Source organism: Thermochaetoides thermophila (assembly GCF_000221225.1).
Source record: "Thermochaetoides thermophila DSM 1495 unplaced genomic scaffold scf7180000011806, whole genome shotgun sequence".
Classification (NCBI taxonomy): domain Eukaryota; kingdom Fungi; phylum Ascomycota; class Sordariomycetes; order Sordariales; family Chaetomiaceae; genus Thermochaetoides; species Thermochaetoides thermophila.
The window spans coordinates 2,837,862-2,849,635 of record NW_006383023.1 but is presented as its reverse complement, the minus strand read 5'-3'; the positions used below and the strand labels follow the sequence as shown (position 1 = coordinate 2,849,635).

The 11,774-nt window shown below is 55.9% G+C and overlaps 7 protein-coding genes across 7 annotated transcripts; 5 read left to right on the top strand and 2 right to left on the bottom strand.

The window, feature by feature from the left end:
* Positions 1-398: 398 nt before the first annotated feature.
* CTHT_0007850 (uncharacterized protein) lies at positions 399-704 on the top strand (the record flags this gene model as incomplete). Its single annotated transcript, XM_006691252.1, has 1 exon — positions 399-704. One exon carries the CDS (start codon positions 399-401, stop codon positions 702-704), a length of 306 nt encoding a protein of 101 aa, XP_006691315.1.
* Positions 705-1,281: 577 nt separating this feature from the next.
* CTHT_0007840 (uncharacterized protein) lies at positions 1,282-1,728 on the top strand (the record flags this gene model as incomplete). The annotated part of the gene is made up of 1 exon (XM_006691251.1): positions 1,282-1,728. One exon carries the CDS (start codon positions 1,282-1,284, stop codon positions 1,726-1,728), a length of 447 nt encoding a protein of 148 aa, XP_006691314.1.
* A 13-nt stretch (positions 1,729-1,741) lies between these two features.
* Positions 1,742-3,486, top strand: CTHT_0007830 (inositol or phosphatidylinositol phosphodiesterase-like protein; the record flags this gene model as incomplete). Its single annotated transcript, XM_006691250.1, has 3 exons — positions 1,742-2,200; positions 2,257-2,904; positions 3,439-3,486. 3 exons carry the CDS (start codon positions 1,742-1,744, stop codon positions 3,484-3,486), a joined length of 1,155 nt encoding a protein of 384 aa, XP_006691313.1.
* A 144-nt stretch (positions 3,487-3,630) lies between these two features.
* CTHT_0007820 (uncharacterized protein) lies at positions 3,631-4,317 on the top strand (the record flags this gene model as incomplete). Its single annotated transcript, XM_006691249.1, has 1 exon — positions 3,631-4,317. The coding sequence occupies one exon, from the start codon at positions 3,631-3,633 to the stop codon at positions 4,315-4,317; it is 687 nt and encodes a 228-aa protein (XP_006691312.1).
* An 801-nt stretch (positions 4,318-5,118) lies between these two features.
* Positions 5,119-6,836, top strand: CTHT_0007810 (gaba permease-like protein; the record flags this gene model as incomplete). The annotated part of the gene is made up of 2 exons (XM_006691248.1): positions 5,119-5,727; positions 5,775-6,836. The coding sequence occupies 2 exons, from the start codon at positions 5,119-5,121 to the stop codon at positions 6,834-6,836; spliced, it is 1,671 nt and encodes a 556-aa protein (XP_006691311.1).
* A 280-nt stretch (positions 6,837-7,116) lies between these two features.
* CTHT_0007800 (uncharacterized protein) lies at positions 7,117-9,016 on the bottom strand (the record flags this gene model as incomplete). Its single annotated transcript, XM_006691247.1, has 3 exons — positions 7,117-8,292; positions 8,362-8,447; positions 8,593-9,016. 3 exons carry the CDS (start codon positions 9,014-9,016, stop codon positions 7,117-7,119), a joined length of 1,686 nt encoding a protein of 561 aa, XP_006691310.1.
* Positions 9,017-9,410: 394 nt separating this feature from the next.
* On the bottom strand, positions 9,411-9,822 carry CTHT_0007790 (uncharacterized protein; the record flags this gene model as incomplete). Its single annotated transcript, XM_006691246.1, has 3 exons — positions 9,411-9,586; positions 9,644-9,690; positions 9,743-9,822. The coding sequence occupies 3 exons, from the start codon at positions 9,820-9,822 to the stop codon at positions 9,411-9,413; spliced, it is 303 nt and encodes a 100-aa protein (XP_006691309.1).
* Between the last annotated feature and the right edge of the window lie 1,952 nt (positions 9,823-11,774).

Below are 11,774 nucleotides of genomic sequence, written 5' to 3'. Positions count from 1 at the left end.
TTCTCGGATTCGATCAATCAGAGGAGGCGTTGCTGGGATAGACCATTAAGGAGCGGTTAACCTGAGCTGGAGAATAACCTAACACCACGGCCTGCGAGGACCCTCCCCGAGATGTCCTCCTCGAGCGCTGGCATCCTGGCCGCCCTCAGAAAGGCCCATGAGGAGAGGTAAAAGAGCCAACGCCGTCATCACCGTCGCTGAGAGCTACTGCGCGCGATCGAAGACGTTGAACATAACCTCGAGAACAATCTGGAGAAGAAAATTGCGAAGCCCATCATCACGAAGCTTCACTCCTTTCTCATCCAGGCAACGCTGGCCAAAGAAGGCCCGGTCTCCCTCCCGGGAACCAATCTTCCAGATACAGCCCCGTTGGATCGTCACGCCGACGGAACTCGAAAATGGTGTCGCCATCGGGTGCGTCGTCCACCAGCGACGCAATCGCTAATCACGAAGGCAGTGTTAAAGCTGTCCTGGCTGCTCTAAAGAGAGCCAGAGACGATCAGGTCAAGGAGCTGAACACCACCATCTCGATCATCGAAAAGCTCGTCGGCGCTATCGCTATGGTGGAAAACCAGCTCAAAAGCTCGCTGGAGAAGCAAGTCGGCAAACCGATCATCGACAAACTTCTTTCTTTTCTGATGGTTGGGACGGGAGCTCGAACGGCCGGTGTTGAGAAAGCGACTGCTCAGGATAACCAATCCTGATTGGTCTATCCCACTAGCTCTTCCTCTGATTGGTCGGTTCCAAGAAATCCCCCTCAAGGGTGAGACGGGTCGAAAAAATAATTCAATCGAATCAACCCACTCGCGGGAAGGATGGACCCTAGGGCCTACTGGTCCTCTTTCCAACTCTTTAAATCCAGAGTCTCCCGGGCCGAACTCTGGGGGCAGCCTGCGAACCCTGCCAGTGGCAGCTCTCCCTCTCTCCACATTCATCCTCTTCCCCCAAACCCCCCTCCGAACTCGAGGGCCGAACACAGCTCCCCTGAACTACTCTCCCTTCCCACAACCATATGACATTACAGCCCTTCAATTCTTCACGTCGGTTTTTCTCCCATGCGGGTTCTTCCTCCGGCGTCACCTGTAATTAATAAATCTTAGATAGCTCTTGCCCGCCGGCGCCGTGGGCACGACTTAGCACCCCCCAGTGGTGAAACGGTCGAAAACTATAAATAATAAAGACTCTAGGTCAGCAACGCAACATGCAAGAACCTCAAGCTTGGCAAACGCCGCTGCCCCGCTTACCCCTCACTTCCACTTTGCAACACCGACAAGTCACACTATGTCAACGTTCAACCTATTCAAGTCAAAGGCACGCGAAGATGATGAGGACGATCGTGGGGAGGCAATTGATTCCGAGACGATAGCGGGAGGTGGCCACAGCACCGAGATTGCGCATCATCGATTGCGGGTGAGCCAGGCGCTACGATCATTTCTGGCACACGAGGGACTGTTGAGCAACGAGCAAGATGAGGAGGCACTCAATGCGCTGCTAGACCGGCCGGTTGTGTCGCCACCAGCCAGCGTGCTAGACAGGTCGCACCCGCTGCCTGAATACTTCATCAGTTCGAGTCACAATACGTACTTACTGGCGCATCAACTGTACGGAAGCTCTGCAGCAGAGGCCTACGAGACGACGTTGAAAGCGGGCGCGCGATGCATTGAGATCGACGCTTGGTACGTGTTCAGGATTTACTTCCCCGGATCCACGCTGACAGCTCAGGGATAATCCGGACAACAAGATGGAGCCCAAGGTAACTCACGGGTATACGCTCGTTTCCAATGTGCCCTTTCGGGCGGTGTGCGAGGTGATTCGCGATGTGGTCGACCAGGAAGCTACAGTGGCCGCAGCAGGCGGCATGTTCCCGGCACCAATCCTCGTCTCTCTGGAAAATCACTGTGACAGCGCTGGTCAGCGCCGGTTGGTCGAAATCATGCACGAAGTGTGGGAAGACCGCTTGCTGAGCACTCCAATTCGTCCGAACGACGACACACACGTAACTCTAGAGGAACTGGGAGGCAAGATTGCCGTCATGGTCGAGTACCACCTGCCGGAGGAGAAAGATTCAAGCTCTTCTTCCAGTTCCAGCTCCAGCTCCTCGAGCGATTCGAGCGACGACGAGCAGAAAAAAGCCAAGGCCGAGTACAAGGCCAAAAAAAGACGACACCCAAGATCATCATACCAGAGCTTGCACAGCTTGGTGTCTACGCACAATCCGTGAAGCCACGGGACACATCATGGTACGTTGAGGGAAAGCCGAAGGACGGGCCGCCGTTCCATCTCATCAACGTCAGCGAAACGGGCTTGTCGTCACACATGGCGGACCACGCGGCCAAAATTTCGCGACACAACGCTCGGCACCTGCTCCGAGTATATCCCAAGGGCATGCGCATCTCGTCTCGCAACCTTTCGCCAATTCCCTTTTGGGGAGTCGGGGCACAGATCTGCGCACTCAATTGGCAAACATTTGGGGCGAGTATGCAGCTAAATGACGCTCTATTCGCAGGAACACCAGGCTACGTGCTGAAACCGGCAGCGCTCCGTCGGGACGGCAGTGGCGTGCTCAGCCAGGATGCACCACGACGCATTCTCCGGCTAACGGTTGCTGGAGCCAGCAACGTGCCCCTACCGAGCGGCCGTTCCAGCAACGATCTGCGGCCGTACGTGACGTGCTCGCTGCTGCAGCCGCGGGACGACGGTGGGCTGGCCAAGGTCAAGCGCAAGACGGCCGTGTACCGGCGGCACAGCCTACCCTTCTTGAGCGACGACGGGCCCGGGCCCACTGATCCGGTGTGGAACGAAACGCTGGAGTGGGAGTTTGACGACAATGAGCTTGTATTTGTACGGATGCTTATTAAGAGCGACGACAGTTGGTCTGCCAACCCTGTGCTGGCAGTGGCTGCGGTACGTCTGCTATACGTGCAGCCGGGCTGGCGGTTTGTCCGCATGCTTGATCTGCGCGGACACGAAACTTCCTGCTCTCTTCTCGTCAAATTCGATCTGCAAGACGCGGCATAAGTCCCGACCTCTATTGATACTGCTTTATCTCGCCTAGATCCTGATTTGTGTTCTTATATCCGTTAGTTAGACCATCTTGAATTGATCCAATATTCATGTGACATCACTGTCGATTTTCCGAGTGATCATGTTGTGTGGCGGAGGCATCGATGGTTTGCAGGCTCCACAGCCAAAATACCAAGGTCGTGGTTGAGCGGCCGCTAATTGGTTGCCGGTTTTCTCACAACTCACCATCAGCAAAGCTAAAATCTCACCCCAGAGCTTGCTTCTTTGTCCTTACATCAAGCAGCCCCCGCATGACGCTGAACGTCTTCCAAATCTAGCTGCGAACTGCAATTGAGATGTCATCAATATCATTCTGACCCAGGCCTATTCAATTCTCAAAATTCTGTCCAACTCAGGCTAACTGTTGCTCTTCAGAACGAGACCAAGTCGGCGGCCTCAATCACATGGAATGCCAAGAAATAGGGCCTCGGCGCCCCATACCCCACGTCACCAGCAGCGATGAAGGCGTTTTCGCGCGATGGAGCCGCCGAGTCCCATTAAAGAGCCACCAGTGATCCTGCTCCGAGACCATGGTCTCCAATCATCCCACCATCACACACGACCGTCATGTCCCAGTCCCTGTCCTTGTCGTCGGCCGTGCTGGCCGCCTCAGTCGGCGCGGCCGTCCTCTACGCGACGCTTGTTCGTTCTCGACCGAGTGTGTGGCGTATGACAATCAAGACCTGCTCGACGGCGTTGCTGGCAGCTGTGGTGATGGTCGAGGGAGGACCGCTTCGGCTGGCTGGTGCGCTGGCCCTGGGCTCGCTCGGAGACGCCTTCTTGGCCTGGGATGACGAGACATCGTTCTTTCGCGGACTTGCTAGCTTTTTGGCAGCCCATTTGCTTTACATCGCCGTCTTTACCCATGGCAAAACCGAGGTCCACATTTTCTGGGCGCTGCTGACGAGTAGTGGATGGCGGGCTGCGGCTGCAGGAAGCTTGGCGTTACTGGTGCCAACTATGGTTGCTCTGCTGCTGCCCCGCTTGGGGCAGGCCCTCCGAGCACCTGTCGTCGTCTACTCGCTGACCATCTTCGTCATGGCATTCTCGGCGCTCACACTCGACAGCCCCCACGTTGTTGCTGGCGCGCTCATGTTCACGGCCTCTGATTCGATTCTCGCCGCCGACCGATTCCTCGTTGCTCCAACGTCGCCGCACAAGCCCTGGATGCAACACGCGGTTTGGGTGCTGTACTATGCCGGGCAGTTCTTGATCGCCATGGGGTTTCTGGCTCTACAGACAAGCGGCTTGTGAGTTGGGCGGTGGGCCGCAAGCAACGTTGCATGGCGGCGCTGGTGCCCGTTCTCTCGGATCGAGGCGGGCGGGTGGCTGTCGGAGTGGCTACATGTCACCTAGAAGCAAGTCCCGGTGAGGCAGATAACAATGCATATCAATCATCAATTATCTCTTGATCTCTGCTTCTTCCACTTTCCGCTCTCTTACTCTCCTAAAACCTCCAGTTTGGTAGCTGCGTCCTAACCTGTTTTGTTCCGAGTGCCTGTTTGCCTGATGAATTAATTCCGCGAGCGCTCAACGATCCCCCACAAGGCGACTTTAGTGCTCTGCATCTGAGCGTGGGAGCTTTGACGTCGTCTGAGAGCACGTCAGTTCCTCGGCTCTGTTAGTGAATTTCTTGCTTTAAGATGAATTGCTTGCGGGAATCTCAACAACAAAAACGCGTCGAATCGAATCTTTTTCACCAACTCCACATCTTTGGCTCCATCCCCATAGTCCGATCGAGCTCACCTCAGACCGTTGCAACCCCAGCTGAGCCCGGCAGGGCGGCAGGCCCGAAAGTTGGGATGGCCCCACAGCGAGAAGGATTCCCGGTTGGCCGATAACAAAAAAGAGTGTTCCTGCTTGGGATCATGCCGCTTGTGGGACACCGCTGTCCTGTTATCAGTACGTAATGGCCGTAAAAAGTGGATTACTGCTGCTAACCTCGGGGACTGCATGCAAAAAAGATCCTCAGCCCTCCCACGCAACACAGCACAAACACAAACCCTCCAACTCCATCAACATCGCCATTGCATTGCAATCGACATCGCATTCGCCATGACCGTTCCCGTGGAAGAGACACGGGCTAGCTTGCCTGACGTGCGCCTGCCCGAGGTCAGCGGCAATGAGTCGGACGACGCAGATGGGCTGCTGGCGGCCATGGGCTACAAAGCGGAGCTGGTGCGCACACGGTCGACGTGGCACGTTGCTTTCATGTCATTCGTGTTGGCGTCCATCCCGTACGGCCTGGCGACGACGCTCTACTACCCGCTGCAAGGCGGCGGCCCGGCTGTCGTGGTCTGGGGATGGCTGATGGTCAGTCTCATCATTCTCTGCGTCGCCGCGTCGCTGGGTGAGATCACGTCGGTCTACCCGACAGCCGGCGGCGTCTACTACCAGACCTTCATGCTTGCTCCCTCGCGCATTCGCCGCCTGGCTGCCTACATCTGCGGCTGGGCCTACGTCGTCGGCAACATCACCATTACCCTGGCTGTCCAGTTCGGCACCACGCTCTTCTTCGTCGCCTGCGTCAACGTCTTTGAGAAAGAGCCCGGCGTCGGCGTCTGGGAGGCCGAAACCTACCAAATCTTCTTGACCTTTGTCGGCGTGACGCTGCTGTGCACGGCTATTTCGACGTTCGGCAACCGCTGGCTGCCAATTCTCGACGTAAGTTTGATGTTCTCTGGTTTAAGACTCCGCTAACAGTGCTGCAGACCTTTGCGATCTTCTGGACCTTTACTGGTCTGTTTGCCATTCTCATTACTGTCCTGGTTGTCGCCAAGGGAGGCCGTCGCAGCGCGTCGTTTGCCCTGGGCGGTTTCGAGCCGTCATCCGGCTGGCCGGCTGGCTGGTCGTTCTGCGTTGGTCTGCTGCACGCCGCCTACGCGACCTCGTCGACTGGCATGGTTATCAGCATGTGCGAGGAGGTGCAGCACCCGTCGACGCAAGTGCCCAAGGCCATGGTGATCACCATCATCATCAACACGGTCGGCGGTCTCCTGTTCCTGGTCCCTCTCATGTTTGTTCTGCCCGATCTTGCCATGCTCGTAGCTCTTCCATCTGGCCAGCCAGTACCGACCATCATCAAGTCAGCTGTCGGGTCGTCCGGCGCTGCCATTGCTCTCCTTCTGCCGCTCATGGTGCTGGCCATTCTGTGCGGCACAGCCTGCAGCACGGCCGCGTCCCGCTGCACCTGGGCTTTCGCTCGGGACGGCGGCATCCCCGGTTCCAAGTGGTGGAGCAAGGTCCATCCCAAGCTTGACCTTCCCCTTAACGCCATGCTTCTGTCGACCATTATTCAACTTTTGCTGGGAGTCATCTACTTTGGCTCGACTACGGCCTTCAACGCTTTCTCCGGTGTTGGAGTTATCTCGCTCACCGTGTCTTACGCAGCTCCCATCGCCGTGTCTATGATCGAGGGCCGCAAACAGGTCAAGGGCGCTAGGTTCTCCCTTGGCAAGCTTGGCTGGTTCTGCAACGGCATCGCTATGGGTAAGTCTTTCCCTTGTATACTTTCAACTTTCGCTAACCTGTTAGCCTGGTCAATTCTCGCTGTGCCGCTGTTCTGCATGCCCGCATACCTCCCTGTCACCGCTGTCACGGTCAACTACGCGCCGGTCGTTTTTGTCGGCTTTGTCTGCATCGCGTCGGCCTGGTACACGGCCTGGGGCCGCAAGAACTACCGTGGCCCTCCGACCGAGCACGTTGGACAGCCCCTGCCTGCCGGCACCAATGGCGACATCAAGAAGGCGATCGGCTCGCCAAAGAAGGACTGAACACCCAGCTTTCCTTGTGTTTCCTTTCCGCGCATTGTGTTTCAACGTATAATGGTCGCGAGGCGTTTGGGCGTCGCTGTCGAAGGGTCATTTCAACAACCCCGTGTCCCATACCATAGATACCCATTTTGCTTAGTTGGCGTGAGCTAGATAGCGAGATAATTTAATGATACGCTGATGTCTGCAGTGTGCAAAGTCGGCAGATTTACATGCGCTCCAAACCAGCGGTCTACATATCCAAAGCACACAAATGCCATCAGGGTATCTTTAGACACAACGCCTACACCTTCTGGACAGACCACTGTATTTTGATTGCACTTTCCGAGTTGATATCATTGCGACGAATCTTCTTCAGCGACACAGACACCTTTAAATCGCCGATTGTCTTAACGACCCGGTCCACTGGTGTCTGACCTTCGCTCTTATGGACTGACTCTACAGCATAGTTCAAGTACTTAAGCATCAGCGCCTCATTCCAGTGCCCGTCACGCACCAGAATGCCCCATTTGTCACGGAACGCCTCGTCCAGCGCAACCACATCGCACCAGCCGAAACCGACGAGGATGCCAAATGACGCGCCGCGTCCCTGGAGCGGCTCAAATGCAAACAAACGACAGCTAGATGGGCCCATATCGAATGGATGGTGCAGCGTGGCCAAGTTGAAACGCCTTGGCGCCTCGTAGTGCGTGTGTTCCGGCCCGGTGCCGGTAGCATGCGAGAAACAGCTCGTGATTTTCCACATGGAACGCGGATCAGTAGGCTTGTCGAGGATGTACAGGTGCTTTTCGAGACTGCGCATCCGCAGATTGTGCGTGGACATGGAGTCGCTGCTTGCCAGAGACAGGTAGATGGTTCGGCGCTCAAACGAGGCGAGTGCCTTGTCGTTGTCTAGCAGCTCGAAAGCGTAGTTTGGGTCGTCGGAGCCCATGTAGATGTTGGTACCCCCTTGACGCTGGAGGAGCAGGCATACGGGCGAGCGGGGAGTGCCAGGAGGGGCTCCCGGCCGCACAGTATTGCAATTAATGTAGGCCAGAACGGCATCTCGACCTTTGCGGGCTGGTTTCAGCAAGAGGGACACGCGCAAACCACGGCTGGTGATGAGCGGGGGCGTATCATCAAGAGCAGAGGAGAGCTGGGCAGCTACAGTCCTTGCTCGATCCTGGATCAGCTGGCCATAGGTCCATTGGGAACGGTCATGCGGCGCAAAGTCGTTCGGGCTGTCGGCCAGCGGACGTCGAGACTCGAACGAACTGCGTTGCTGCGGGCTCTTCCAGTAATTATGCTTGTTGCTGAGATTCGTCGCCAATCCCCATGCCAGCATAGTATAGTCTTCAGTCGTCTTCATGATATCCTTTTGCATACGGTAAAAGGCGCGATTGCCCTCGCCATAGATCAGCGGCATGTGCACCTTGAAGATACCGAGCAGGCAGTAAGCAGCGTCCTCAATGCGCGTGGTCTGTCAATTGGCCGCCCATGACATGCGCTCGGCGACGTTGCAAGTGGCAGGGTCAGCGCCTTCGAGCACGCGAACGTCAATGCCGGTCACCTTGCTGATGGTGTGCCGCAGACTGAATTTTGTGCCAATCTCGCGCCAGTTCTGGTCATAGAACTCTACAATTGGGGGCGCGATTAACTCTTGCAGTGTAGCCGCGTGTGAACCACCGCGAGTTCTCAAACGTGCGCGGCAGGTTTTCGTAGTCACACAGGATGGACTTGATCGAGTGAAAAACTGGCCGTGTAAGGGGTACCTTTGAACTGTCTGCATCGGATGGCAGAATCACATCCGACATGTACGCATAGCAAATGGACGCTTCCTGATACCAACTATACATGGAGTTGATGGCCTCGCTCAGCTCGGCGCTGCTTGACTTGTCGATGCTGCGGGCGTCAGGACTCAACAAAAAAAACTTGTCAATTACAGGGGAGACCTGCCAGCACGTGTCGACCCAGATGTACTCGTAGCCATCTTGTGCTGCGCGCTTTGCGCACCCCTCGAGCTTCTTGTATCCGTCGGGTTTGCAGGTTGCCAGCTTAGCCGCCAGCTCAGCCTTTGACCCTCTGCAGTTGAGATCTTCAAACGACACCTCGTTCTTGCCCCATGTATGTGAGAGGATCACATATGGCGGAATGGTGCCGGTAACCTCTACCAGGGTCAGCGTGTCCGTACGCAACAGCCTCATGGCGCCGGGTCGATGCAGAGGCAGTCAGCGGAGAGCGAGAGCGACAGGGCTATAGGGCTGAGTACGGCGAGGGGAAGTTAAGTGGGGCTGGGGCAGGAGGATAGTTGCTGCTGCCCCACCGCTGATGCATGATCGGTACGACGTCGCTTGATGAGAATTTCGCCCATTTGAGTGAGGTCAAAACTGATGCATTCTACTCATGCGCATAACTTGTCAAATGCTACTTCCAAATATGCAGTGAAGCAGAATCTCAAACGAATACTTCAATGCACTGATGCTTTTCTACCTATGATCATAACGCAATACCCAAAACGCCATATAAACCCAATGCATAAACCGAACTCCATTGCTAGATGATTTAAAAAAGCGTAGGGAAAGACAGGCCCGCTGTCGTTTAGCGCCAGTTAAGGATGTTGAAAAGAGACTTGCGCGGGTCACCTTCAGTGTCAACGAGGAGCCGCTCGTTGCGCCTTCTGATGACCTCGGGAGTGTTTTGCTTCTCAAACATGCGGTCCATGACGTTGCTTTCTCTCCTCAGCTGGGAGCCTATGTAGCCAACCACCGCCGAGACTAGTACACGAATTAGGCTTTACAGCTTAGACTCAACAGGCTGGGACTTCGACTTACCACAACCAAGAGTGACAACACCACCGACGAGCTTGTTCGCGGCCGACCTGGGCTATATTAGCTCTCGCCAATTCTACAAAACGAGATGGTGGCGCATACTTGGAAGCGGGCACAGCAACAGAATTGTTAACATTGGCGGCGAGCCGCAGAGTAGGGCGGAAAGCAGCAATCATGGACATTGTGACTGGTGTTATTGATTGTGGTTGGCGGAAACTGCTGCTTTAGACAGAATCAAATTGCGATGAAGCGTCCAGTGAGCTTTTCTCTAATTGTTGATGCGTTGATGAAGTGATGTGCTCGTCAGATGCTGGGAAGAACCTCTTTAATCTCTTTCATTTCTGTTCCCAACGCCCCGGATATCCTCTCGCCTATCATCTTTGAAATATGCTGTTGGGTGATGTCGGTGGCCGTATGGAGCGACTGCTGTGGCACATTAGCACGCGATCGCGCCATGGTGGTGTGACAGGCCAACTCGCTTGCCCAGTGCCTCCGCGTTTCCCCCGCCCAAGTCCATCACCATTCCGATTTTTCATCTCTTCATCGGCCCTCGCGCAGGTATGTTTTTGGCTGCAGCAGCCCTCATCATGTAAGCTCTCCCCGTGCTTATTCCGATGGGCGCCGCAATCACAGTCTTTCCTCGAGTTTTGCTGTGCTTGTCGGAAAGAGCAGGACGGTGACGGTGACGATGACGAAAATGTCTTGGCAGGAGAGAGGTGGAAGATCAGGAGACCTTTCAGGGAAGTATCCGCAATCAGCCACAACCCTAACCCTCACCTGCGAACATCGCACTCACCGCCGGCGCCTGTGAACTGTTCATTCATTCATTCTAATTTTTCAATTGGGTTCACCCATGAGGGTGCTAGGTTGTGTCCACGACGCTGGCAGGTAGGAGCTACCTGATTTGAACTAAATATAGGTAACGCCGGGAAAAAGCCGCAGAGGGTAAATTCGGCTTGGGTTAGAGGGAGTGCAGTGTACTATATACAGGGGAAGGTTCTTCAAACCGGCCGACCCCAGGTATGTGCCTCGTTAGCACCTATTCCGGGTCGTTAGGCTGGGAATCTGAATTATCAGCACGTTGGGCTTGGGGCGGGCTCGCGAGAGGGGGGCGAAGGGGCGTGGTAAGAGGATAGGGCGCCCTGTGGCAGCGTCCCAGGCTTGCCCCCAGAGTTTGACCTGGGAGGCCCTGGACTTAAACAGCTGGAAGGAAGGCCAAAAAGCCCTTGAGTCTAGCCTGCCAGTAAGTGGGTTAATGAAAGAGGCGAGAGGACAGGAAAAGAAGTGGCTTCTGGACACCACACCACCGCAGGGGCACTCTTATTAGCTTCTGGGGAGTGATTGAACCGCGTGTGGTACTCCAGGAAGTCGCCGCGACCCGAGGCCTCTGCCAGCCAGCTGGGGAGGCACTGCCGGGAAAACTTATCGAGGAAGAGTTTGGACGAGTGTCCGCTCCATCAAGCCGAGGGGGGTCTGTTGGCCTGCCACCATCTGTGCATGTCCGGGGGAGGGACACGACGTTTTTTTTAGGAGGAGAGGAAGGAAGGCTAAGCCACGCCCTGATGCCCGCGTGTTTTGGATCTCACTGGGCTTAGCCCTCAGGCCAGAGGCCGCTTGGTGCAAGCGGGACCAGCCGCGGTAAGGGGTCGGGCGAGCCTAATCCACAGAGGGTGGCTGGCCGGTAGCATCAGGATACGGTTCCTTCACCGTACCCATTCTCTGTCTAGCAAGTACTCAGGACAGAGGCCGGCAAGCCACCAGAGCCACGGGGTCGGTATTGTTCACACCTGGAATATCATCCCCAGTGCTGTGTTTGCAACCTTGGTGAGAGATGACCACACCGATGCGAGCCTCGATGGGGCCAAGCGGCCGTTGAACCCCGCCCTATATGGGCCAGTATCAAGTTGGACCACGCCGTACAGAAGGGAGGGAGCGATGTCTGCATTGAAGATGTTGGGGTTAGCCGCGGGGGGAATCCCGGACTCTCGTGTTAGACAGGCGCTTGACGAACCTTACCACCGCAGTCGTCGCTGACGCCCTCGCGACCGCCTGAGTCGCAGGGCTGAGCTTGGGGTCCAGCGAGACGCCCAAACTTGATGAATTTTTCAGGGGAAAGGAAGCCCCTTCCACCTGT